General features: G+C 47.1%; 1 protein-coding gene across 1 annotated transcript; it reads right to left on the bottom strand.

The window, feature by feature from the left end:
- Positions 1 to 7,203: 7,203 nt before the first annotated feature.
- Positions 7,204 to 26,285, bottom strand: LOC109751027 (uncharacterized). The gene is made up of 5 exons (XM_040397528.1): positions 25,915 to 26,285; positions 11,277 to 11,378; positions 10,260 to 10,402; positions 7,705 to 10,145; positions 7,204 to 7,614 (listed from the first exon to the last, which is right to left on the bottom strand). Exons 1-5 carry the CDS (start codon positions 26,283 to 26,285, stop codon positions 7,204 to 7,206), a joined length of 3,468 nt encoding a protein of 1,155 aa, XP_040253462.1.
- Positions 26,286 to 27,120: the final 835 nt, after the last annotated feature.

The following is a 27,120-nucleotide window of genomic DNA, read 5'->3' as shown; positions in this document are numbered from 1 at the left end:
ACGAGACGGAGCCGCCGCCAAGCCCTGTTCTTCCTTGGGAGGGCAGGTCTAGAGTCCGTTTGGGGCTCCGGAGAGGGGGATCTTCGTTCTTCGTCATCACCAACCCTTCTCCATCGCCAATTCCATGATGCTCCCCACCGGGAGTGAGTAATTCCTTCGTAGGCTCTCTGGTCGGTGAGGAGTTGGATGAGATTCATCATGTAATCGAGTTAGTTTTGTTAGGGCTTGATCCCTAGTATCCACTATGTTCTTAGATTGATGTTGCTATGACTTTGTTATGCTCAATCCTTGTCACTTTGGGCCCGAGTGCCATGATTTTAGATCTGAACCGTTTATGTTATCATCATTATATCCATGTTCTAGATCCGATCTTGCAAGTTATAGTCACCTATTACGGTTATGATCCGACAACCCCAGAGTGACAACAATCGGGCCCACTCTCGGTGATGACCGTAGTTTGAGGAGTTCATGTATTCACTATGTGTTAATGCTTTGTGCCGGTTCTCTATTAAAAGGAGGCCTTAATATCCCTTAGTTTCCAATATGGACCCCGCTGCCACGGGAGGGTAGGACAAAATATGTCATGCAAGTTCTTTTAATAAAGCACATATGACTATTTATGGAATACATGCCTACATTATATCAATGAACTAGAGCTAGTGCCATATCGCCCTAGGTTATAAATGTCACATGATGAATATCATCCAACAAGTCACCGATCCAATGCCTACGAATTTATATTATATTGTTTCTGCTGCGTTACTATTGCTATCATCACTGTTACACTTGCTACACAATTACTGCTATCACTGTTACTATTACTATTGCTGCTGTCACTACTATCAAAACTATCGAACTACTTTGCCACTGATCACTTTGCTGCAGATAATTAATCTCCAGGTGTGGTTGAATTGACAACTCAACTGCTAATACCTTCAATTATTCTTTGGCTCCCCTTGTGTCGAATCTATAAATTTGGGTTAAATACTTTATCCTCGAAAACTGTTGTGATCCCCTATACTTGTGGGTTATCACTCCTTCCCAGTCTTGGGCAACCACACATTCATCTTAGAACGAATGCGACGGTTGCGCACGTTGGACTAGAAGGCCGCTATAACAGCTGCCGGATGGATATTTGGAATATTTCTATCAACTTTACTGAATCTCTGTAAATACTTACGGAGAGTTTAACCTTACTTCTGCTGGATAAGCTCCAGATCGCTGGGCCTGCCGGGCTTTTGATGGCCACCGATGAAGGCACCGATGAACTCGTGGCACAGATCTGCCCATAACGAAATGGAGTTCTCCGGGTTAAATATTTCAAACATAGGTGTATTCACCAAAGAGGACGTAACCCTTCCGGGTTATCCTGCCTGTATGCCAGATACTTCTCCATCAGGTAATCCTGATTGACCCACCGAACTCTTAACAGTCAATCTTTTAAACAAGACCCTGAACTCGTTAAGGTTAAAACGCCGGTTTGTCATGTGAGGGCACGGCTTACGGATAGCGAGGATGAATCCAGGCTATTAAGCCGCCTTCATTGAAACTTGGTTAAACCTGCCTGTTTGCATGATGCTACTCCGACCTCGTATACTCTCGATAAGTCAATCCTTAAACAAGACCCTGAACTTATCCAGGTTAAAACATCGATTGGGTCATGTGAGAGCCGGCTTACGGAAAGCGAGGATACTCAAGTGGCTATCATGCTAGTTTCATTGAAGTTTTATGTTGAGATTTGGTTTTGGAGATATATAATAGCCTCGTTTTTTATGGATTTTATTTATCTTGGATTTATATCACCCCTTTTTCTCACCATATGGATTTTACAAGTCGGGCCAAGCAGCCCTGATTATGTCTCATATTTGGGGTATTACCCCTTACCCTGGTTATGGACTTCTATGGTCACTAGTGGATTTATACTGGGCATCATGATCCGCCCCGCGGTAAACTGCCAGGGCACCTATGATTTGTTTGTGTGCAGGAACCGGTTTTCAAACCGGATTATATTATTCAAATCTTGAATAGCCAACATGGCTGGATTTTTATTATGGTTATCAATAACCAGTATTATGATTAAGGTTTTCAAAGTCGCTTCAGCACAATGGCTATTATTTATCAATGGATATGATTTATTCTACAATGAAAGGAATAGTCTCGAGTTGCTGCAGGCTTACGACCCGGCACTTGGGGGCTACATTATCCAAGTTGAGATTACATCACATATGCAAGTCCCATGTCACTGCCAGCATGCACCACGACACTTGGGGGCTAATGCAAAGTCATTTTTTGCTCACTTTATTGAAGACCCGACTCATGACATCGTAATGAGGCGGCCCTTGGGGGCTACCAGTTGCTCCTGTAAAAAATTCAAAGTAAACAAGCCTTAATCCATTATATTGAAGGGTCCATTGCTCAGTTGGTAGAAGAACAAGGCTCTTAACCTTGTGGACGTGTGTTCAAGCCCCATGGTGAGGGTTACATCTTATGATGTTATTTCCAATGAAGTATATATAAAGTCCCAGCTCAGTATAATCTTACTGAGCCGGCCCTTGGGGGCTACACATTGCTGCTCAAGTCTACATGATCATATCTACAAAGTCCCAGCTCATTATTACATAATGACCCGACCCTTGGGGGCTACAATGGTTGAAGTTTTTATGAGCATAAGGCAATTACAAGTCCCAGGTTGCTGCAAGCATGACAACCCAGCACTTGGGGGCTACATATATGGAATATTCAGTTTATGACTAGTGACTGAACAACCTGGATTTCTTCAAGCTTGTGACATTTATATTGAAGCAAGTCTTAAGCTGTTACTACGCTCCCTTCTTAAGACTTGGGGGCTACAGGTGATATGCATATATGGGAGGTACACTTTCAAGTTTGGTGTTAGCAATAGTTATGACCCGGTGCCATCAATATTTACAAACCGGCAGTTTTGGCAATTATAACTCGGCAAGCTCTACATCTTTAAACCGACTGAAAATCAGATGAGTATTTCAAGACCAATATTTTTATCAAGTTAGAGCATTGGAAGCTGAATCAAATGAATTATTCTTCACAATATTTTTCTGTGAGAAACCAATGTCAGCAAATTAATTATGAAGCTGGCCTATTGACCCGGATTTTCTAGAAGAAGTAAATGACAAGGACTTAAGAATGATCAGGTACCGGTTTACAAAAATATTTAACCCAGAGCACAACCTGTCAAATTTGTTCTTGTGTTTATGTTGCAGGATCAGCTTAACATGGATAAATCCAAATTAAACTGGGGGCTAATGTCGGGGATATACCCCGCGGTATGACCCGGCCGGAGATATGACCCGGCCGTGACTTAGTATTTCATTGATGACAAGGCAGATTATAAGCCAGATTGTAAGCCGGCGGACAGATTATAAGCCAGACTGCAAGCCGGCGGACAGTTATAAGCCAGATTATAAGCCAGATTGTAAGCCGGCGGACAGTTATAAGCCAGATTGTAAGCCGACAAACAGTTATAAGCCAGATTATAAGCCGGCAGACAGTTATGACCCAGCAAGTACTTAGCCATGAAAATGAGTCACCTGGAGTTAAGAAGCCCAAGGCGTTAAGAAGCCCGTGGTGAGAAGCCCGTGGTGAGAAGCCCATGGAGAGAAGCCCGTGAAGAGAAGTCAGAATAGTTTAAGTCTTAATCCGAGCTGGACTCTACATGTAACCCGCCCCTTCAACTTATATAAGGAGGGGCAGGGCACCCCAAGGGGAGAGGTTGAATAATGGTTAAGGCTAGACACAACTAGGAGAGCCGGAAATACGACGACTCCCTTGTGATGATAATGAGACCTAGCCACAAACAACATGTAGGGTTGTTACCGGATGATGTTTCCCAGGGCCCGAAGCTGTCTAAATCCTTGTCTTGTGTGTTGATCTGCCCCGTGTCTCTCATCCCGATCAACCCCTCTCAAGCTACCACACAGATGTGTTGGCCTCACGACTAAGTCCTCACACTAGGACATCTGCCGTGACAAATCCACGATAGTTGGCGCCCACCGTGGGCCGTGCTCACGGTGGTGTTGAGTTCTTGGAGGGATCTCTCCCAGGGATCAAGAAGCTCCCAATACAGAGAAAATTAGGGTTGCACGTTCATCGTCCACTACACACGCTGTGGTAAACCGCCGAGTCCCATGGAGAAGAGCAATCTGTCCAGGAGCAGTTTCCTTTGCAGTTCAGGAATTACAGCAAAGCGTGATCAAAGAAAAAGGAAGAAAGATCGTGATGGCAGCTTAAATTTTTCACCGAAATCAAACTACGACCCGAAAAAAGATCCGTCTGAGCTGCCGCCATGAGGATATAATGCTCGAGCTGGCTTGTCGCCCCGTCGACTTGCCTCGCTGCCGTGGACCGCGTCAAACCACCATCGCTGTTTATGAACCGCCGTGGCCCTCCGTGAGCCGCCTCGCCTACAAACTGCAGTCCTGGCGTTACCTCTCTCCGCGTTGAGTCGCTGCTCGAGAGTCGCCCCATGCCACTTGTTGCTGGCCGGCCCTGCTGTGTCTGCCACGAGCCGCCCCCGGATTCATTACTGCAGCGCCCCGTTTCTGCTCCGGGCCACCTCGCCCCCGCAGCTTTGCGCTAAGTCGCCGCCGCCTCACCTTCATCTTCGGCCCGTCGTCTCCGCCTCGGCTGGCACGAACTTCGAGCTGCCTCCCTTGACCTGTGGCTGATCTGGACTCTGCCTCCCCTGAGTCGCCATCGCGACTCGTTTCTGGACTCCGGTCTGAGTCGCCGACGCCCCTCGCCTTCCGTCCGAGTCGCCTCCCGTCCGAGTGACCATCGCGCTATCGCACTGTGTTACGCGTCTACCTTCGTGCCGGCTCTCGGTGTGCCGGGCCTCCAAACCAAAGCCGCCCCGGATGTGAGTCGCCTCGACTTTGCCTCCGCTGCACGTTGACCCGCCTCACTGGTCTCAGCTCCGCGTCGAGCCACCTGGGTCTTGCCGACCTCACGCCATTCCGTGTCATGCCAGCCCTACTCCCTCGAGCCGCCATCACCCGGCCGGCGCCCGTTCTGCTGCAGGATCCGCGTGCACCCTCTCCCATGGCGGGTCGCTCCTCTGCAACCGCGACTGCTTTCTGCTTCTATGACTGTCCAAGCCGCCGCCGGAGAGCTGCCCCACGTGGACCTCGTGTCGAGCAGCGGATAGTGGCAACTGCCGCCCGTAAGCCGGCACCACCCGGGCCTTGCCTTTTGCTCTAGCGCTGCCTCTGGGCCGCCTCCACGTCGAGCTGACTTGTCGATTAGCGGGCCACATGCCGTTTTTGCTGTGGCACCGCAGCGACTCGCTGCCTATTTCAGCCGCTGTAGTGGCCTTGTTAGCACCCAGGTAGTAACCACATGATCTATTACACTTTGCTCACGAATTCGAGTATCTGGTAGCGATTACAAGGAGAGGTACACGAATGGAAAGGGGATCGGGAGAGGAACAGGGGGCCGCCGCCGCCGGGTGCCGTGATCCACTGGATGGGTTGGCCTTCTGCGCGTGTGCCCTTAAGTAGTTGGTGCCTCCGCTCGGTCACACCCACTCTGGGCCTTGGTTCCGCGGGTTGGGCTTCCTTCGCCTCGCGGGCCGGCCTGCGCCCAAGACCGTATGCTTGACGAGGAGAGGGCCTGGGGTTGTAGTGGGCCTGACATCCCCTCCTTCTTGAGAAGAGGCTTGACCCCAAGCCTCAGCCGCCGGAAAACGTGCTTGCAGCTCCTTCTTGTCTTCCCAGGTGTCGTCGATCTTGGTTTGATCCGACCAGTGCACCAGGACCTGTTCCACCATGGCTCCTTGCTTGCGCTTCCAGCGAGTGTTGAGGATGGCTCGAGGCACCGCTGGTACATCAGAGAGTACAGGAAGTACTGGTTCGACCGGCGTACCTGGGAGCACCGCACGGCGCAGCATGGAAACATGAAAGACCGGGTGGATCGTGGCTTGCGGGGGCAGTTCCAGTTTATACGCCACCTCATTGATCTTGCTGATGATAGGAAAAGGACCGTAGAACCGGAACGAGAGCTTGTGATTAGCCCGCTTTGCCACTGACGTCTGGACATAAGGTTGTAGTTTCAGAAACACCATGTCCCCCACTTCCAAACTGCGCTCAGAACGCTTACGGTCAGCTTGTTGCTTCATGTGGAGCCGAGCACGCTGCAAGTGCTGCTGCAGCAGGTCCTGAATGACAGCGCGCTCGTCCAACCAGGACTGAAGTGATGGCACCGAGCACGCTGTAGTAGTAGTGATCCCCCAATGTCGGGGTTCAGGTCCAAACATGGCCTTGAAGGGAGTCATGCCAATGGAAGAATGGGGTGACGAATTGTACCAGAATTGAGCAAGGGGAAGCCATGACTCCATCGCTTGAGACAAGCATGAGTGAAGCAACGGAGAAAGGTTTCGAGGCATTGGTTCACTCGCTCCGATTGCCCGTCCGTTTGAGGGTGGTTGGCGGTGCTCAAGCGAAGTTCAGTGCTGGCGTAGCGAAAAAGTTCTTGCCAGAAGTGACTCGTGAAAACCGGATCCCGATCAGAGACAATGGCCTGAGGAAACCCATGAATTGGGTAGATGCGCTGCATGAACAGTTGAGCCACTCGGGAAGCGGTGTACGGGTGGGCAAGAGGCAGAAAATGAGCGAACTTGGTCATCCGGTCGACCAAAACCCAGATGCAGTTGTGCTGACCTAATTGCAGCAATCCATCGATGAAGTCCATTGTTATCATATCCCACGAAGCCTGTGGAACAGGAAGAGGTTGCAGCAGCCCTGGTGATGCCACTCTCTCCGTTTTGGCTTGTTGACATATCTGGCAACACTTGACATATTGCTCAATGTGCGTCTTCATCTTGGGCCAAGCAAATAACCTGCGGATACGCTTGTAAGTCACTGGAAACCCAGAGTGTCCTCCGACGGGGCTGTCATGGAAAGCTGCCATAATTTTTTGCTGTAGCTCAGTGCTGCCTCCCAGCCATATGCGATCTCTGAAACGGATGATGCCCTGTGCCAGGGTGAAGCACTTCTTCGGGTCAGGTCTGATTGCCAGCTGTTCCAACAGCTTCTGAGAGTGCGGATTGCAGTTGTAGCTTGCGAGCACATCTTCCAACCACGCTGGTTGACAAGTGGAGATCCCAAACAGTGTTTCTGCTTTGGGCAGCCGAGAAAGAGCATCCGCAGCCCCGTTCTCCGATCCTTTGTTCTAGACGATGCGGTACTGCAACCCGAGGAGTTTAGTAAAGGCTCGCTGCTGCCGTGGGGTGACTAGCCGTTGCTCTTGTAAGTGCACCAAGCTGCATTGATCAGTCTTGATCACAAATTCTGCTGACTGCAAGTAAGGGCGCCATTGATCGACTGCCGGGATGATTGCGAGGTACTCCTTCTCATATGTGGACAGTCCGCGGTATTTCTGACAAAGCGATTTGCTCATGAAAGCAATTGGATGCCCCTCTTGCTGTAAGATTGCCCCGATGCCCACGTCACAAGCATCCGTCTCGATTGTGAATGGCTTCTGGAAATTAGGTAGTGCGAGCACCGGAGCCGAGATTAAACCCTGCTTGAGCACCTGAAAGCTCTGCTCGGTGTTATCCGTCCAGACGAACGGAGAGCCTTTCTTCAATAGATTGAACAGAGGTCTATCCAGCATCCCAAACTATCGCACGAATCGCCGGTAGTAACCAGCTAAACCCAAAAAATGACGGACTTCCTTGACATTTGCTGGCGTTGGCCAGCCGCGAACGGCCTGAATCTTGGTAGGATGTGTGGCAACCCCCTCTGCGCTGATGACGTGCCCCAGGTACGATATGCGGTGCTGACCAAAGGCACATTTGCTCATCTTCACCTTCCATTGGTCACGCCGGAGCAGATTGAACACCTGCTGCAGATGCTGAACATGATCTTGTAGGGTTTTGCTAAAGACAAGGATGTTGTCGAAGAACGCCAGCACACACTCTCTGATAAGAGGGTGTAAGGTTTCTGGCATACCCCCATTGAAGGTGCCCGGAGCTCCAGCCAACCCGAACGAGACCACCAAGAACTCGAAATGACCTGTATGGGTTTGAAAGGCCGTCTTGTACTCCTCCCCCTCTGCCAGGCAAATTTGGTGGTAGCCTGCACGTAAATCCAGTTTTGAGAACCATCGAGCACCATGCAACTTGTCCAATAGCTCCTCGATCACCGGCACCGGGTACTTGCCCACCACTGTCATAGCGTTCAAGAGGCGGTAATCGATGCAAAGCCGCCATGTTCCATCTTTCTTCTTGACCAGAATCGCCGGTGACGAGAAGGGGTTGTGACTCTTCTGAATGACTCCTTGATCCAACAGCTCTTTAACTTTCTTCTCAATCTCTGACTTGTGCTTTGGTTTGTAACGGTAAGGCCTCAGATTCACCGGTTGCGCTCCTGGCATGAGTGGGATGCGGTGATCACACGCGCGCCTTGGCGGTAAACCTTTGGGTTCCTCAAAGATGTCCTTGAATTGATCAATCACCGGCTGGATGTTGCCTGGGGTTGGGGTGAAGATCTCATCCGACTCGCAGACCTGGTACAGCTGCTCGACCTGTGCCACTTCTCCCTGATGTTGCATGCATTGCAATTGCAGACTATTGATCTCCGTGCAGCTCGTAACCCCCTCAATCTGGCCCTGAAGGTGCACTGTCCCTGTCGGAGTGGTGATCCAGAGCTGCTTGCCGCGCCAATCCACATTCATGGGGCTGTGCTCTTCGAGCCAGTCCATGCCCAAAATGGCATCATAAACCCCCAACGGAAGGATTTTCATGTCTGTGCTGAACTCCTGCTCCTGAATGGACCAGCGGCACTTGGGTATGTGAGACACACAGCAGAGCTCCCCCCCATCAGCCACCTTGACTCGACAAGGACGGTTGAGATGTACAACTCCGGACAGCGAGGCTGCCAATTGCGCGTCGATGAAGGAGGTTGAACTGCCGGAATCCACCAAGAGGAGAATAGCGCGGCCTTGGAGCCATGCTTGGAGTTTAACGGCTTTTGGAGGAGTGCCACACGTGAGAGCTTGCCGCGAAATTGCCATCACCATTTTGGTTGGGCCGCTTGGAAGCTCCTCGCTCCCCTCCATGCCGAAGAGCTCCGGCAGCTCTTCGACGACATGAAGCTGCACGCTCGTGGGGCAAGTGTGGTCCTGCCCCCAGCGCTGGCCACACTTGAAGCAAAGGCCACATGCTCGCCGGTACTCGCGCAATGCCTTGATCTTGGAGTTGTCACCGTGGTTGGTGTCGTTGGTCCGGCGCTCGGGCGCGGCCGATGTCGTAGGAGGCCGCCCCTGTGGAGGAGGGGGCGGGAGCGGCATGGGCACACCCGCGTGCGCCGGCGTCGCCAGGTCCGCCGCCCGAGCCGTGGTGGGTTGACGAGACCGCTCCCAGGTGCCGCCGTCCGCCACTTCCTCTCGCAGTAGTGCTAGTGCACACGCCTTGTCCAGATCAGGCGGTCGTTGCACCAGCACAATCGCCCGTATGTCCGCCCGAAGTCCCTCCACAAAACGAGTGAGGTAATAATAAGGATGAATTGAATCAGAGTAAGCAGACAAATGATTGATAATTTGCTCAAATCGTTCGATGTAGTCTGCCACAGTGGTTGTTTGTGCAAGCGTGTAAAATTGGCGGATGAGGAGTTGATGGCGATCTCGGCCAAAACGAGTGCACAACAAGGTAGAGAATGATTTCCAGTCGAATTCAGAGAGTTTCTTCTGAATCAACTGCAGCCACACTGCAGCCGTGCCCGAGAAGTTGAGCGTGGCCATGGGAACCCAGAAATTATCCTGAATCGCGAACATGTGAAAGTACTGCTCGCACAACGTCTTCCAGAGGCGTGGGTTCTCGCCAGAAAATTGGGGAAACGCAATGGATGGGTGCGTCTGGCCGATCCCCGCGAGCAACTGGCTTGCATGTGCATAAGGAGAGGGCAAAGGTGCGGGGGACATGGGAGCGAACTGACCGTTGGCCGGGGTGGACACCGACGCGAACGCCGGTGCCAGACCCCGCGGTAGGATGTCGATGTCGTGGCCGATCGGCCCTGATGCGACGCCGCCCTCCGGACCCTTGTTGTCGTCCGTCGGGTCGCGCAGGGGAACGATTGTCAGAGCAGCCTTGGGCACGAGCGCCTGCTCTTCCTCTGCCGCGGATCACGCCTGTTGGAGTTCGGCGACCGCGGTGGAGAGCCGGTCGACGCGCCGTTCCAGCTCCGGGCGCCAGGCGACCAGATCCTCCAATTTGGCCGCCGTCGAACGGATATCCGCGTGGATTCCGTCCAACGAGGAGGTCAACTTGTCGAAATATTCCTTGAAGGCGGGATCCATGTCGCTGATTCGATCCCTGATCGATTTTTGCCGCCGCGTCTCGATGAGGTGCGCCAGCCTCAAATCCAAGGCTCTGAATACCAGATGTTAGCACCCAGGTAGTAACCACACAATCTATTACACTTTGCTCACGAATTCGAGTATCTGGTAGCGATTACAAGGAGAGGTACACGAATGGAAAGGGGATCGGGAGAGGAACAGGGAGCCGCCGCCGCCGGGTGCCGTGATCCACTGGATGGGTTGGCCTTCTGCGCGTGTGCCCTTAAGTAGTTGGTGCCTCCGCTCGGTCACACCCACTCTGGGCCTTGGTTCCGCGGGTTGGGCTTCCTTCGCCCGGCGGGACGGCCCACGCCCGAGACCGTATGCTTGACGAGGAGAGAGCCTGGGGTTGTAGTGGGCCTGACAGGCCTCGTGGTGAGTAGCTGGCTGCTGTTGCGACCTGTCGTTTGTCTTCACCAAGAGGTCACCGGTGGGTTGCCGATGAGCCTCGCTCTGCTGAGCCGCCATTGCCACTCTGAACCATCTCTACTACGCACGGGCCTGCATCGCCTAAAGCTGTTGCTGTCTCTGCGGCGAAAGAGCCGCCATCGCAGCGGGAGAGCCACTACCGCCAAGCCGCCATCGCCTTGACAAGCCGCGGCCGTGGTCAAATCAATCGCCGGCTGTCTCTGCCATGGCCTTGAGCCACCGTTGCTGTCACGTATTTTTTGCCTTGAGTTACCGGATGTTTCCTGCCACGTTTCCAAAGTCACCGACATTGCAGAGTCACCGGGTCGCGGGCTTGTTTCAAGACCGCTTGCTTCGCACCCATGTGTGAGCGGCTGCACCTCGAGCGGATTCAACCACTGCGGCCTCACCTCCTGCTGAGCTACCATTGCTGTTGACCTGACTCACTGTAGGCCTCTTCACCCGCATCCGTACTGAGCCAGCCCGGCTGAGCAGCTCACCTCCGCCGCAAGCCGCTGCCGTTCTCAGGCCGTCCCTCGTTCAGCTTCGCACCGGTCCGACGGTCGTCGTCGTCGCGTCCGCAGCCACCGCGGTGCTTGTGACTGCAGTTCTTGCACATTGTGTGATCAGATGTTCTTTACAGCACTCACCAAGGAGGTTTTCAGAGGGAGTACTACTCTACTGCTGGTCGATGGTCAATAACTACTCAGCAGCGCCACGCGTGAGGAAAAGTAAAGCGGAAGGGTGCTAAAAATGCATGAGCATTCTTTAAACACAATTTGACAAGGCTCGAAAGCACTCTTGGCAAGCAAGTATTATTATTGCTCCTTGGCAATATCTGCATGAAGACAACAGCCTTGGAGGGCACGCACCCTATATACATATCATCTGTCGACCGTACAAATCAAGGTGAAATCTGTCCAATCAATTTTTGTTGATATATTTTTTATTAGAAAGCCAAATTACTCCGGCTTGTGATATTGTTTATGCAGAGCAATTACTTACTGCAAGAGCGGTGGCGACTTGCCTGCGTCCGTACTGACTCTAATGACAACAGTCGTCTTTACCGTCCGCCTCCGCGGTTTGGTGTATATCAACACATTGGAGCTGCACTGTCTGCATGAGCTGTTTATTGAGTGCAAGCAAGTCACTCCTCGGGTAGCCCGGTTTTTTCTTCCAACAATTTGAAGGCTAATTACTATATATTATCAGCCACCGTCTGCACTAGATGGCTCAATGAGCAGGTGCACAAGTCGCCGCCACTATAGTTTGGTTAACTTCAAAATAGCCAGTTGGGATGAACCATTGGCCGAGTTGATGATGCTACCTCTTGAGCACTGCATTGGTTTTCCCTTGAAGAGGAAAGGGTGATGCAGTAAAGCAGCGTAAGTATTTCCCTCAGTTTTTGAGAACCAAGGTATCAATCCAGTAGGAGGCCACGCACGAGTCCCTCGCACCTACACAAACAAATAAAATCTGCGCAACCAACACACTAAAGGGGTTGTCAATCCCTTCATGGTCACTTACGAAAGTGAGATCTGATAGATATGATAACATAATATTTTTGGTATTTTTATGATAAAGATGCAAAGTAAAGAAAGCAAAATAAAAACGGCACCAGAAATAGCTTGTTGTCGGGAGATTAATATGATGGAAAATAGACCCGGGGGCCATAGGTTTCACTAGTGGCTTCTCTCAAGAGCATAAGTATTACGGTGGGTAAACAAATTACTGTTGAGCAATTGACATAATTGAGCATAGTTATGAGAATATCTAGGTATGATCATGTATATAGGCATCACGTCCGCGACAAGTAGACCGACTCCTGCCTGCATCTACTACTATTACTCCACACATCGACCGCTATCCAGCATGCATCTAGAGTATTAAGTTCAAAAGAACGGAGTAACGCTTTAAGTAAGATGACATGATGTAGAGGGATAAACTCATGCAATATGAAATAAACTCCATCTTGTTATCCTCGATGGCAACAATACAATACGTGCCTTGCTGCCCCTACTGTCACTGGGAAAGGACACAACAAGATTGAACCCAAAGCTAAGCACTTCTCCCATTGCAATAAAGATCAATCTAGTAGGCCAAACCAAACTGATAATTCAAAGAGACTTGCAAAGATAACCAATCATACATAAAAGAATTCAGAGAAGATTCAAATATTGTTCATAGATAAACTTGATCATAAACCCACAATTCATCAGTCTCAACAAACACACTGCAAAAGAAGATTACATCAAATAGATCTCCACAAGAGAGGGGGAGAACATTGTATTGAGATCCAAAAAGAGAGAAGAAGCCATCTAGCTAATAACTATGGACCCGAAGGTCTGAGGTAAACTACTCACACATCATCGGAGAGGCTATGGTGTTGATGTAGAAGCCCTCCGTGATCGATGCCCCCTCCGGTGGAGCTCCGGAAAAGGCCCCAAGATGGGATCTCACGGGTACAGAAGGTTGCGGCGGTGGAATTAGGTTTTTGGCTCCGTATCTGGTAGTTTGGGGGAACGTAGGTATATATAGGAGGAAGAAGTACGTCGGTGGAGCAACATGGGCCCCACGAGGGTGGAGGGCGCGCCTAGGGGGGTAGGCGTGCCCCCTACCTCGTGCATTCCTGGTTGATGTCTTGACGCAGGGTCCAAGTCCTCTGGATCACGTTCGTTCCAAAAATCACGTTCCCGAAGGTTTCATTCCGTTTGGACTCCGTTTCATATTCTTTTTCTGCGAAACTCTGAAATGGGCAAAAAAACAATAATTCCGGGCTGGGCCTCCGGTTAATAGGTTAGTCTCAAAAATAATATAAAAGTGTATAATAAAGCCCATTAATGTCCAAAACAGAATATAATATAGCATGGAATAATCAAAAATTATAGATACGTTGGAGACGTATCAAGCATCCCCAAGCTTAATTCCTGCTCGTCCTCGAGTAGGTAAATGATAAAAAAAATAGAATTTTTTGATGTGGAATGCTAGTTGGCATAATTTCAATGTAATTCTCTTAATTATGGTATGAATATTCAGATCTGAAAGATTCAAGACAAAAGTTTAATATTGACATAAAAATAATAATACTTCAAGCATACTAACTAAGCAATTATGTCTTATCAAAATAACATGGCCAAAGAAAGTTATCCCTACAAAATCATATAGTCTGGCTATGCTCTATCTTCACCACACAAAGTATTTAAATCATGCACAACCCCGATGACAAGCCAAGCAATTGTTTCATACTTTTGATGTTCTCAAACTCTTTCAATCTTCACGCAATACATGAGCGTGAGCCATGGACATAGCACTATATGCGGAATAGAATGGTGGTTGTGGAGAAGACAAAAAGGAGAAGATAGTCGCACATCAACTAGGCATATCAAAGGGCTATGGAGGTGCCCCTTAATAGATATCAATGTGAGTGAGTAGGGATTGCCATGCAACGGATGCACTAGAGCTATAAGTATATGGAAGCTCAACAAAAGGAACTAAGGGGGTGTGCATCCAACTCGCTTGCTCACGAAGACCTAGGGCATTTTGAGGAAGCCCATCGTTGGAATATACAAGCCAAGTTCTATAATGAAAATTCCCCACTATTATATGAAAGTGATATCATAGGAGACTCTCTATGATGAAGATCATGGTGCTACTTTGAAGCACAAGTGTGGTAAAAGGATAGTAACATTGTCCCTTCTCTCTTTTTCTCTCATTTTTTTATTTGGGCCTTTTCTCTCTTTTTTTGGCCTATTTTTTTAGTCTGGAGTCTCATCCCGACTTGTGGGGGAATCATAGTCTCCATCATCCTTTCCTCACTTGGGACAATGCTCTAAAAAATGATGATCATCACACTTTTATTTACTTACAACTTAACAATTACAACTCAATACTTAGAACAAAATATGACTCTATGTGAATGCCTCCGGCGGTATACCGGGATATGCAATGAATCAAGAGTGACATGTATGAAAGAATTATGAATGGTGGCTTTGCCACAAATACGATGTCAACTACATGATCATGCGAGGCAATATGACAATGATGGAGCGTGTCATAGTAAACGGAACGGTGGTAAGTTGCATGGCAATATATCTCGGAATGGCTATGGAAATGCCATGGTAGGTAGGTATGGTGGCTGTTTTGAGGAAGGTATATGGTGGGTGTATGATACCGGCGAAAAGTGCGCGGTATTAGAGAGGCTAGCAATGGTGGAAGGAAGAAAAGTGCGTATAATCCATGGACTCAACATTAGTCATAAAGAACTCATATACTTATTGCAAAAATCTACAAGTTATCAAAGCAAAGTATTACGCGCATGCTCCTAGGGGGATAGATTGGTAGGAAAAGACCATCGCTCGTCCCCGACCGCCACTCATAAGGAAGACAATCAATAAATAAATCATGCTCCGACTTCATCACATAACAGTTCACCATACGTGCATGCTACGGGAATCACAAACTTTAACACAAGTATTTCTCAAATTCACAACTACTCAACTAGCATGACTCTAATATCACCATCTCCATATCTTAAAACAATTATCAAGTATCTAACTTCTCATAGTATTCAACACACTCATAAGAATTTTTTTACTAATCTTGAATGCCTATCTTAATTAAAGCAAATTACCATGCTGTTTTGTAGGACTCTAAAAATAATCTAAGTGACGCATGAGAGAACAATATTTTCTATAAAACAAATCCACCACCGTGCTCTAAAATATATAAGTGAAGCACTAGAGCAAAAACTATATAACTCAAAAGATATAAGTGAAGCACATAGAGTATTCTAACAATTTCCGAATCATGTGTGTCTCTCTCAAAAGGTGTGTACAGCAAGGATGATGGTGGATAACTAACAAACAAAGACTCAAATAATACAAGACGCTCCAAGCAAAACACATATCATGTGGTGAATAAAAATATAGCTCCAAGTAAAGTTACCGATGGAAGTAGACGAAAGAGGGGATGCCTTCCGGGGCATCCCCAAGCTTTGGCTTTTAGGTGTCCTTAGATTATCTTGGGTGCCATGGGCATCCCCAAGCTTAGGCTCTTGCCACTCCTTGTTCTATAATCCATCAAATCTTTTACCCAAAACTTGAAAACTTCACAACACAAAACTCAGCAGAAAATCTCGTGAGCTCCGTTAGCGAAAGAAAACAAAACACCACTTCAAGGTACTGTAATGAACTCATTCTTTATTTATATTGGTGTTAAACCTACTGTATTCAAACTTCTATATGGTTTATAAACTATTTTATTAGCCATAGATTCATCAAAATAAGCAAACAACACACGAAAAACAGAATCTGTCAAAAACAGAACAGTCTGTAGTAAGCTGTAACTAAAGCAAACTTCTGGAACTCCAAAAATTCAGAAAACATAGGAAGACCTAGACAATTTGTTTATTGATCAGCAGCAATTGGAATAAATATTTTATCACGTTCTGGTGATTTTTAACAATTATTTTCGTGAACAGAAAGTTTCTGGAATTTCCAGCAAGATCAAATAACTATCATCCAAGAAGATCCTATAGGTTAAACTTGGCACAAACACTAATTAAAACATAAAAACACATCTAACCAGAGGCTAGATCAAATATTTATTCCTAAACATAAGCAAAAAGCAAAAAACTAAAAATAAAATTGGGTTGCCTCCCAACAAGCGCTATCGTTTAACGCCCCTAGCTAGGCATAAAAGCAAGGATAGATCTAGGTATTGCCATCTTTGGTAGGCAATCTATAAGTGGCCCTCATAATAGATTCATAAGGTAATTTTATTTTCTTTTCTAGGGAAGTGTTCCATGCCTTTCCTTAACGGAAATTGGAATCTAATATTCCCTTCCTTCATATCAATAATCGCACCAATCGTTCTAAGGAAAGGTCTACCAAGAATAATAGGACATGAAGGATTGCAATCTATATCAAGAACAATAAAATCTACGGGCACATAATTCTTATTTGCAACAATAAGAACATCATTAATTCTTCTCATAGGTTTCTTAATGGTGGAATCCACAAGGTGCAAGTTTAAAGAGCAATCATCAAATTCGCGGAAACCTAACAAATCACACAAAGTTTTTGGAATCGTAGAAACACTAGCACCCAAATCACACAAAGCATAGCATTCATGATCTTTAATTTTAATTTTAATAGTAGGTTCCCACTCATCATAAAGTTTCCTAGGGATAGAAACTTCCAACTCAAGTTTTTCCTCATAAGATTGCATCAAAGCATCAACGATATGTTTGGTAAAGGCTTTATTTTGACTATAAGCATGTGGAGAATTTAGCACGGATTGCAACAAGGAAATACAATCTATCAAAGAGCAATTATCATAATTAAATTCCTTGAAATCCAAAATAGTGGGTTCACTAATATCTAGAGTTTTGATCTCTTCAATCCCGCTTTTACCAATTTTTGCATCAAGATCTAAAAACTCCGAATTTTTGGAACGCCTTCTAGGTAAAGGTGGATCATATTCAGTCCCATCATTATCAAGATTCATATTGCAAAACAAAGATTTAATAGGGGACACATCAATAACTTTTAGATCTTCATCTTTATTTTCATAAAAACTAGAAGAACACGCTTTCACAAAACAATCTTTCTTAGCACGCATCCTAGCGGTTCTTTCTTTGCACTCATCAATGGAAATTCTCATGGACTTGAGAGACTCATTGATATCATGCTTAGGAGAAATAGATCTAAGTTTCAAAGAATCAACATGAAGAGAAATTCTATCAACGTTCCTAGCTAATTCATCAACTTTAAGCAATTTTTCTTCAAGCAAAGCATTGAAATTCTTTTGCGGATTCATAAACTCCTTAACACTAGTCTCAAATTAAGAAGGCATCTTATTAAAATTTCCATAAGAATTGTTGTAGGAATTACCATAATTATTAGAGGATTTACTAGGATACAGCCTAGGATTAAAGTTTCCTCTATACGCGTTGTTACCAAAATTATTCCTACCAACAAAATTCACATCCATAGATTCATTATTATTCTCAATCAAAGTAGACAAAGGCATATCATTAGGATCATAAGAAACACTTTTATTAGCAAATAATTTTATAAGTTCATCCATCTTTCCACTCAAAACATTAATTTCTTCTATCGCATGCACTTTTTTATTAGTGGATCTTTCGGTGTGCCATTGAGAATAATTAACCATAATATTATCTAGGAGTTTAGTAGCTTATCCTAAAGTGATTTCCATAAAAGTGCCTCCCGCGTCCGAATCTAAAAGATTTATAGAAGCAAAGTTCAATCCGGCATAAATTTTTTGTATAATCATCCACAAATTCAAACCATGAGTAGGGAAATTACGTATCATTAATTTCATCCTCTCCCAAGCTTGTGCAACATGTTCATGATCAAGTTGCTTAAAATTCATAATATCGTTTCTAAGAGAGATGATCTTAGCGGCAGGAAAATACTTAGAGATAAAAGCATCTTTGCACTTATTCCAAGAATCAATACTATTTTTAGGCAAAGACGAAAACCAAGCTTTAGCACGATCTCTAAGTGAAAAAGGAAATAGCTTCAATTTAACAATATCATTGTCCACATCTTTCTTCTTTTGCATATCACACAAATCAACGAAGCTATTTAGATGGGTAGCGGCATCTTCACTAGGAAGGCCGGCGAATTGATCTTTCATGACAAGATTCAACAAAGCAACATTAATTTCACAAGATTCTATATCGGTAAGAGGAGAAATCGGAGTGCTAAGGAAATCATTGTTGTTGGTATTGGTAAAGTCACACAATTTGGTATTATCTTGAGCCATCGTGACAAGCAAGCAATCCAACACATGAGCAAACAAGAAGCAAGCGAAAAAGAGGCGAACGGAAAAGAGAGAGGGCGAATAAAAAGGCAAGGGTGAAGTGGGGGAGAGGAAAACGAGAGGCAAATGGCAAATAATGTAATGCGGGAGATAAGGGTTTGTGATGGGTACTTGGTATGTTGACTTTTGCGTAGACTCCCCGGCAACGGCGCCAGAAATCCTTCTTGCTACCTCTTGAGCACTGCGTTGGTTTTCCCTTGAAGAGGAAAGGGTGATGCAGTAAAGCAGCGTAAGTATTTCCCTTAGTTTATGAGAACCAAGGTATCAATCCAGTAGGAGGCCACGCACGAGTCCCTCGCACCTACACAAACAAATAAAATCCTCGCAACCAACGCAATAAAGGGGTTGTCAATCCCTTCACGGTCACTTACGAAAGTGAGATCTGATAGATATGATAAGATAATATTTTTGGTATTTTTATGATAAAGATGCAAAGTAAAGAAAGCAAAATAAAAACGGCGCCAGAAATAGCTTGTTGTCGGGAGGTTAATATGATGGAAAATAGACCCGGGGGCCATAGGTTTCACTAGTGGCTTCTCTCGAGAGCATAAGTATTACGGTGGGTAAACAAATTACTGTTGAGCAATTGACATAATTGAGCATAGTTATGAGAATATCTAGGTATGATCATGTATATAGGCATCACGTCCGCGACAAGTAGACCGACTCCTGCATGCATCTACTACTATTACTCCCCACATCGACCGCTATCCAGCATGCATCTAGAGTATTAAGTTCAAAAGAATAGAGTAACGCTTTAAGTAAGATGACATGATGTAGAGGGATAAACTCATGCAATATGAAATAAACCCCATCTTGTTATCCTCGATGGCAACAATACAATACGTGCCTTGCTGCCCCTACTGTCACTGGGAAAGGACACCGCTAGATTGAACCCAAAGCTAAGCACTTCTCCCATTGCAAGAAAGATCAATCTAGTAGGCCAAACCAAACTGATAATTCGAAGAGACTTGCAAAGATAACCAATCATACATAAAAGAATTCAGAGAAGATTCAAAGTTCATAGATAAACTTGATCATAAACCCACAATTCATCGGACTCAACAAACACACCGCAAAAGAAGATTACATCGAATAGATCTCCACAAGAGAGGGGGAGAACATTGTATTGAGATCCAAAAAGAGAGAAGAAGCCATCTAGCTAATAACTATGGACCCGAAGGTCTGAGGTAAACTCATCACACATCATCGGAGAGGCTATGGTGTTGATGTAGAAGCCCTCCGTGATCGATGCCCCCTCCGGCGGAGCTCCGGAAAAGGCCCCAAGATGGGATCTCACGGGTACAGAAGGTTGCGGCGGTGGAATTAGGTTTTTGGCTCCGTATCTGGTAGTTTGGGGGTACGTAGGTATATATAGGAGGAAGAAGTACGTTAGTGGAGCAACGTGGGCCCCACGAGGGTGGAGGGCGCGCCCAAGGGGGTAGGCGCGCCCCCTACCTTGTGCCTTCCTGGTTGATGTCTTGACGTAGGGTCCAAGTCCTCTAGATCACGTTCGTTCCGAAAATCACGTTCCCGAAGGTTTCATTCCGTTTGGACTCTGTTTGATATTCTTTTTCTGTGAAACTCTGAAATAGGCAAAAAAACAGCAATTCTGGGCTGGGCCTCCGGTTAATAGGTTAGTCCCAAAAATAATATAAAAGTGTATAATAAAGCCCATTAATGTCCAAAACAGAATATAATATAGCATGGAACAATCAAAAATTATAGATACGTTGGAGACATATCAGATGACACAGCTCATACGTGATCATTTATAACCCGCTGCAGTCATCTCAATCTTCTGTGGATTCACATCGTGTTATCAAACGCCAATAATACACCTCTTATGCTATGGTCAAAATATGAAGAATCTCAAACCAACTCCTCGAGTCGTCTTAAGACTCAGGGGCTACAATCATATGACTCAGCAAGTCTTGCTAGTTTCAGCAAATTCAAGAACCCCAGGACGTTGAAGGGGAAGATAACCCGGTCCTAGAGGCTGCTACCATATTGATGAAAATTTAAAGGCCGTCAGAAAATTTCTGGCTCAAAATGAAGATTCCGGTTTAAAATCCAGCTCAAGAGACATCTCTCTCCCATAAAGCTTTGAAGCTCTAAATATCCAGTTTAAAGTCTCGGTTTAAAATAATTAATCTCTCGCAAGTTCGAGTTCTCAGAAAAATTATAGGGACCAAAGAGAGTTGGATGCACAGCACAACTCAAACATAGGTACCCAGTGAGCACAGCTCACGAATATGTCACTTGGGGGCTTCCTGTTCAAACATAGGTGTATTCACCAAAGAGAACATAGCGTTACTACCCTCTTGACTGGGTTATCTTGTTCAAACATAGGTGTATTCACCAAAGAGGACGTAACCCTTCCGGGTTATCTTGCCTGTATGCCAGATGCCTCTCCATCAGGTAATCCTGATTGACCCGCTGAACTCTTAACAGTCAATCTTTTAAACAAGACCCTGAACTCGTTAAGGTTTAAACGCCGGTTTGTCATGTGAGGGCACGGCTTACGGATAGCGAGGATGAATCTAGGCTATTAAGCTGCCTTCATTGAAACTTGGTTAAACCTGCTTGTTTGCATGATGCTACTCCGACCTTGTGTACTCTCGATAAGTCAATCTTTAAACAAGACCCTGAACTTATCCAGGTTAAAACATCGATTGGGTCATGTGAGAGCCGGCTTATGGAAAGCGAGGATACTCCAGTGGCTATCATGCTAGTTTCATTGAAGTTTTATGTTGAAATTTGGTTTTGGAGATTTATAGCTGCCTCGTTTTTTATGGATTTTATTTATCTTGGATTTATATCACTCCTTTTTCTCACCATACGGATTTTACAAGTCGGGCCAAGCAGCCCTGATTATGTCTCATATTTGGGATATTACCCCTTACCCTGGTTATGGATTTCTATGGTCACCGGTGGATTTATACTGGGCATCATGATCCGCCCCGCGGTAAACCGCCAGGGCACTTATGATTTGTTTGTGTGCAGGAACCGGTTTTCAAACCAGATTATATTATTCAAATCTTGAATAGCCAACATGGCTGGATTTTTATTATGGTTATCAATAACCAGTATTATGATTAAGGTTTTCAAAGTCGCTTCAGCGCAATGGCTATTATTTATCAAAGGATATGATTTATTCTACAATGAAAGGAATAGTCCCGAGTCGCTGCAGGCTTACGACCCGACAGTTGGGGGCTACATTATCCAAGTTGAGATTACATCAAATATGCAAGTCCCATGTCACCGCCAGCATGCACCATGGCACTTGGGGGCTAATGCAAAGTCATTTTTTGCTCTCTTTATTGAAGACCCGACTCATTACATCGTAATGAGGCGGCCCTTGGGGGCTACCAATTGCTCCTTAAAAAATTCAAAGTAAACAAGCCTTAATCCATTATATTGAAGGGTCCATTTCTCAGTTGGTAGAAGAACAAGGCTCTTAACCTTGTGGAAGTGGGTTCAAGCCCCATGGTGAGGGTTACATCATATGATGTTATTTTCAATGAAGTATATATAAAGTCCCAGCTCAGTATTATCTTACTGAGCTGGCCCTTGGGGGCTACACGTTGCTGCTCAAGTCTACATGATCATATCTGCAAAGTCCCAGCTCATTATTGCATAATGACCCGGCCCTTGGGGGCTACACTGGTTGAAGTTTTTATGAGCATAAGGCAATTACAAGTCCCAGGTTGCTGCAAGCATGACAACCCGGCACTTGGGGGCTACATATATGGAATATTCAGTTTATGACTAGTGACTGAACCACCTGGATTTCTTCAAGCTTGTGAAATTTATATTGAAGCAAGTCTCAAGTTGTTACTACTCTCCCTTCTTAAGACTTGGGGGCTACAGGTGATATGCATATAAGGGAGGTACACTTTGAAGTTTGGTGTTAGCAATGGTGCCATCAATATTTACAAACCGGCAGTTTTGGCAATTATAACTCGGCAAGCTCTACATCTTTAAACCGGCTGAAAATCAGATGAGTATTTCAAGACCAATATTTTTATCAAGTTAGAGCATTGGAAGCTGAATCAAATGAATTATTCTTCACAATATTTTTTGTGAGAAACCAATGTCAGCAAATTGATTATGAAGCTGGCCTATTGACCCGGATTTTCTAGAAGAAGGAAATGACAAGGACTTAAGAATGATCAGGTGCCGGTTTACAAGAATATTTAACCCGGAGCACAACCTGTCAAATTTGTTCTTGTGTTTATGTTGAAGGATCAGCTTAACATGGATAAATCCAAATTAAACTGGGGGCTAATGTTAGGGATATACCCCGCGGTATGACCCGACCGGAGATATGACCTGGCCGGGACTTGGTATTTCATTGATGACAAGGCAGATTATAAGCCAGATTGTAAGCCGGCGGACAGTTCTAAGCCAGATTGTAAGCCGGCGGACAGTTATAAGCCAGATTATAAGCCAAATTGTAAGCCGGCGGATAGTTATAAGCTTGGATTATAAGCCAAATTGTAAGCCGGTGGACAGTTATAAGCCAGATTATAAGCCGGCAGACAGTTATGACCCGGCAAGTACTTAGCCATGAAAATGAGTTGCCTGGAGTTAAGAAGCCCAAGACGTTAAGAAGCCCATGGAGAGAAGCCCGTGAAGAGAAGTCAGAATAGTTTATGTCTTAATCCGAGTTGGACTCTACATGTAACCCGCCCCTTCAACTTATATAAGGAGGGGCAGGGCACCCCAAGGGGAGAGGTTGAATAATGGTTAAGGCTAGACACAACTAGGAGAGCCGAAACTACGGCGACTCCCTCGTGATGATAATGAGACCTATCCACAAACAACATGTAGGGTTGTTACCGGATGATGTTTCCCGGGGCCCGAAGCTGTCTAAATCCGTGTCTTTGTGTGTTGATCCGCCTCGCGTCTCACGTCCCGATCAACCCCTCTCAAGCTACCACATAGATGCATTGGCCTCACGACTAAGTCCTCACACTAGGACATCTGCCGTGACAAATCCACGATAGATCTGCCCATGACGAAATGGAGTTCTCCTGCAGGTGCATCAGCTAAGACCTCACATTGGACTTGAGGGCCAACGGGAAGTAGTTGGCGAACACCTTCTCGTCTCTTCCCCCGACAGCCTGAACAGCATTGGTGTAGATGCTCAGGAACTCTGCCGGGTTCAGCCTCCCGTCGTACTTCTCAGGTATCTCTGGCATGAACATGCGAACGGACGGCCAACGGACTTGCTGCAGCTCTCGCGTAAAGGCAGGGCAGCCAACCTCGAAAGGTAGGCACTCGCCAACACCGAGTGCAGGCTCATCGATGTTGAGGCCGCCGCACCCGTCGGTCTGCCGGAGGTTGTCGCGGCGCTAATCCATGGCGACCCATGCGTTCCCCCGCCACCTGTCCTCCGGGGTGATACGTCTCTATCGTATCTATACTTTTTGATTGTTCCATGCCAATATTCTACAACTTTCACATACTTTTGGCAACTTTTTATACTATTTTTGGGACTAACATATTGATCCAGTGCCCAGTGTCGGTTCCTGTTTGTTGCATGTTTTTGTTTCGCAGAAAATCCATATCAAATGGAGTCCAAACAGGATAAAAACTGACGGAGATTTTTTTGGAATATTTGTGATTTTTGGGAAGAAGAATCAACGCGATACGATGCCCGAGGGGGCCATGAGGCAGGGGGCGTGCCCCAGGGGGTCAGGCGTGCCCTGGACCCTCGTGGCCACCCCATAAGGCGGTTGGAGCCCTTCTTACGCCGCAAGAAAGCTAACTTCCGGATAGAGATCGTGTCCAAAATTCAGCCCAATCGGAGTTACGGATCTCCGGTTATAAAAGAAACGGTGAAAGGCCAGATCGGGGAGCACAGAAACAGAGAGAGACAGAGAGACATATCCAATCTTAGAGGGGCTCTTGCCCCTCCCGCGCCATGGAGACCATGGACCAGAGAGGAAACCCTTCTCCCATCTAGGGAGAAGGTCAAGGAAGAAGAAGAAGGAGGGGGGTTCTCTCCCCCTCGCTTCCGGTGGCGCCGGAACACCGCCGAGGCCATCATCATCACCGCGATCTACACCAACACCTCCGTCATCTTCACCAACATCTCCATCACCTTCCCCCATCTATCTACAGTGGTCCACTCTCCCGCAACCCGCTGTACCCTCTACTTGAACATGGTGCTTTATGCTTCATATTATTATCCAATGATGTGTTGCCATCCTATGATGTCTGAGTATATTTTCGTTGTCCTATCGGTAATTGGTGAATTGCTATGATTGGCTTAATTTGCTTGTGGTTATGTTGCTGTCCTTTGGTGCCCATCATATGAGCGCACGCGTGGATCACACCATAGGGTTAGTTGTATGTTGATAAGACTATGTACTGGAGGGCAAGAGTGACAGAAGCTTCAACCTAGCATAGAAATTGATGCATACGGGATTGAAGGGGGACCAATATATCTTAATGCTATGGTTGGGTTTTACCTTAATGAACATTAGTAGTTGCGGATGCTTGCTAATAGTTCCAATCATAAGTGCATAGAATTCCAAGTCAGGGATGACATGCTAGCAGTGGCCTCTCCCACATAAAACTTGCTATCGGTCTAGTAAAGTAGTCAATTGCTTAGGGATAATTTCGCAACTCCTACCACCACTTTTCCACACTCGCTATATTAACTTTATTGTGTCTTTATCTAAACAGCCCCTAGTTTTTATTTACGTGCAAACCTATCCCGCAACACCTACAAAGTACTTCTAGTTTCATACTTGTTCTCGGTAAAGCGAACGTTAAGCGTGCGTAGAGTTGTATCGGTGGTCGATAGAACTTGAGGGAATATTTGTTCTACCTTTAGCTCCTCGTTGGGTTCGACACTCTTACTTATCGAAAGAGGCTACAATTGATCTCCTATACTTGTGGGTTATCACGGGGCTCTATGTTGGTTTGGACGTGCTCGAGGGTCGGAAGAGGCCATTGAGACGTCGTCGCATCTTGGTTCTGCTGCACCCGCATCGGCTGCCATGGTGGGGACTGCACCGTGGGGACAGCCCCCTCCATACGGCCAGCAGTACGGGCGGTTGCTGTCGCTTGGGGAGGTCGTGGCGGGCCAGCTCGCCGTGAGCCCCCAGCCTCGACGAAGCCGAGCAGGCTCTGGATAGTGGCACGCCATTCATCCTTCTGCTCGGCTGCCGGCAGAAACCTCAGCAGCAACTGAACTCGAGCCATGGCCTCCGTGGCGGTGGTCGGCATAGGTGTTGATGACGTCGACCGGACCGTCGCCCGGCTCCTGACGGTGCCAGCGGCGGCGACAACGGGGGTGTCGTGTCCACGTAGCCATGGGACGACCACCTGGGCAGCGGGGTCACGCGGCGGTGGTGCTCGAGGGTCAGCGGCCCCATCGAGCGCAGCAGCCTGGTCACCTCATCCGTGGCAGGGGCGGCCGGAGGGCCATGGTTCTCCCCGTACCGAGCACCGTTGTTGTGGTTGTGCTCTTCGGTGAGGGGAGGGTGCAGACGGAGTGACCCTCTCGCCCGCAGCTCATGGAGCCTGACCGCCGAGGCATTCCTGATGCTGTCCTCTCCGGTATCTTCAGCCCCTGTGTCGGCCGCAGGGGGAGTGGCAACGGGGCCACCTGCTCCGACCATACCCCCAGCAGCGTCCATGTCCTCACTCGCCCCCGCATCCTCCGTGGCACCAGATGCCGCGGGCAGCTGAGCCTTCGAGGTGGACGGATGGGCCGAAGGGCCGGACTTTTTCTTCTTAGGCGCCATGGTCGATGGCGTCGTCGAAGAAGAAGATGACGATGAAGATGACGCCCTACGTACGCTTTCAGCTTCGCGCAAGCGCTCCCCTACCTAGCGCGCCAAAGATGTCGCGGGATATCCGCGACCACCTATGGGACCGGGTGGCCCCTTGCTGGTTCGGCGGGCGGACGGCGCGTTGCACAAAGAGCAGATAAGCGCACGGTAGCACGGCAGAAAGCACACGAGCAATTTACCCAGGATCGGGCCGCCCCTAGGCGTAAAACCCTACTCCTTCTTTGGTGGATTGATGGTGGAGGTGAATGTGGTGATGTGTAGTACACTTGCTCGGCAAGGTTTGCCTCAGGGCCGCAGCGTCTACGCGCATATCGTGGCTTGGGGTTGTCAAATTTCTAATCCTCTAACCCTTCCTACAAGTGCCATGGGCCTACTTTTATAGATTAAGGGGTCACCACAGTGGCAAAGTGGTCATTATCCACTGATGTGATAGCAAATAGTGCTATCATACCTAACTCTGCAGGCTGATAGGGTGCATTAAATGCACCGCTTAGTGTCACATCACCGGTTGCCCGGCAAGGCCTACCGGGCTATCTCGCTAGCTCCGCACTTGTTCTCTTGACACGTCGCAGGACGGGTGTCGTCTGTGGGTTTCTTCTGTAGGAAATGGCTGCCATGTGGTGAATGGCTGCCACTTAGTCATCTTGCGGCTTGACACCACACTGATTGACGACGTGAG

The sequence above is a fragment of the Aegilops tauschii genome, chromosome 1, assembly GCF_002575655.3.
Source record: "Aegilops tauschii subsp. strangulata cultivar AL8/78 chromosome 1, Aet v6.0, whole genome shotgun sequence".
Classification (NCBI taxonomy): Eukaryota; Viridiplantae; Streptophyta; class Magnoliopsida; order Poales; family Poaceae; genus Aegilops; species Aegilops tauschii.
The sequence above is the reverse complement of the archived record's forward strand: the minus strand, read 5'-3'. Positions and strand labels throughout refer to the sequence as shown.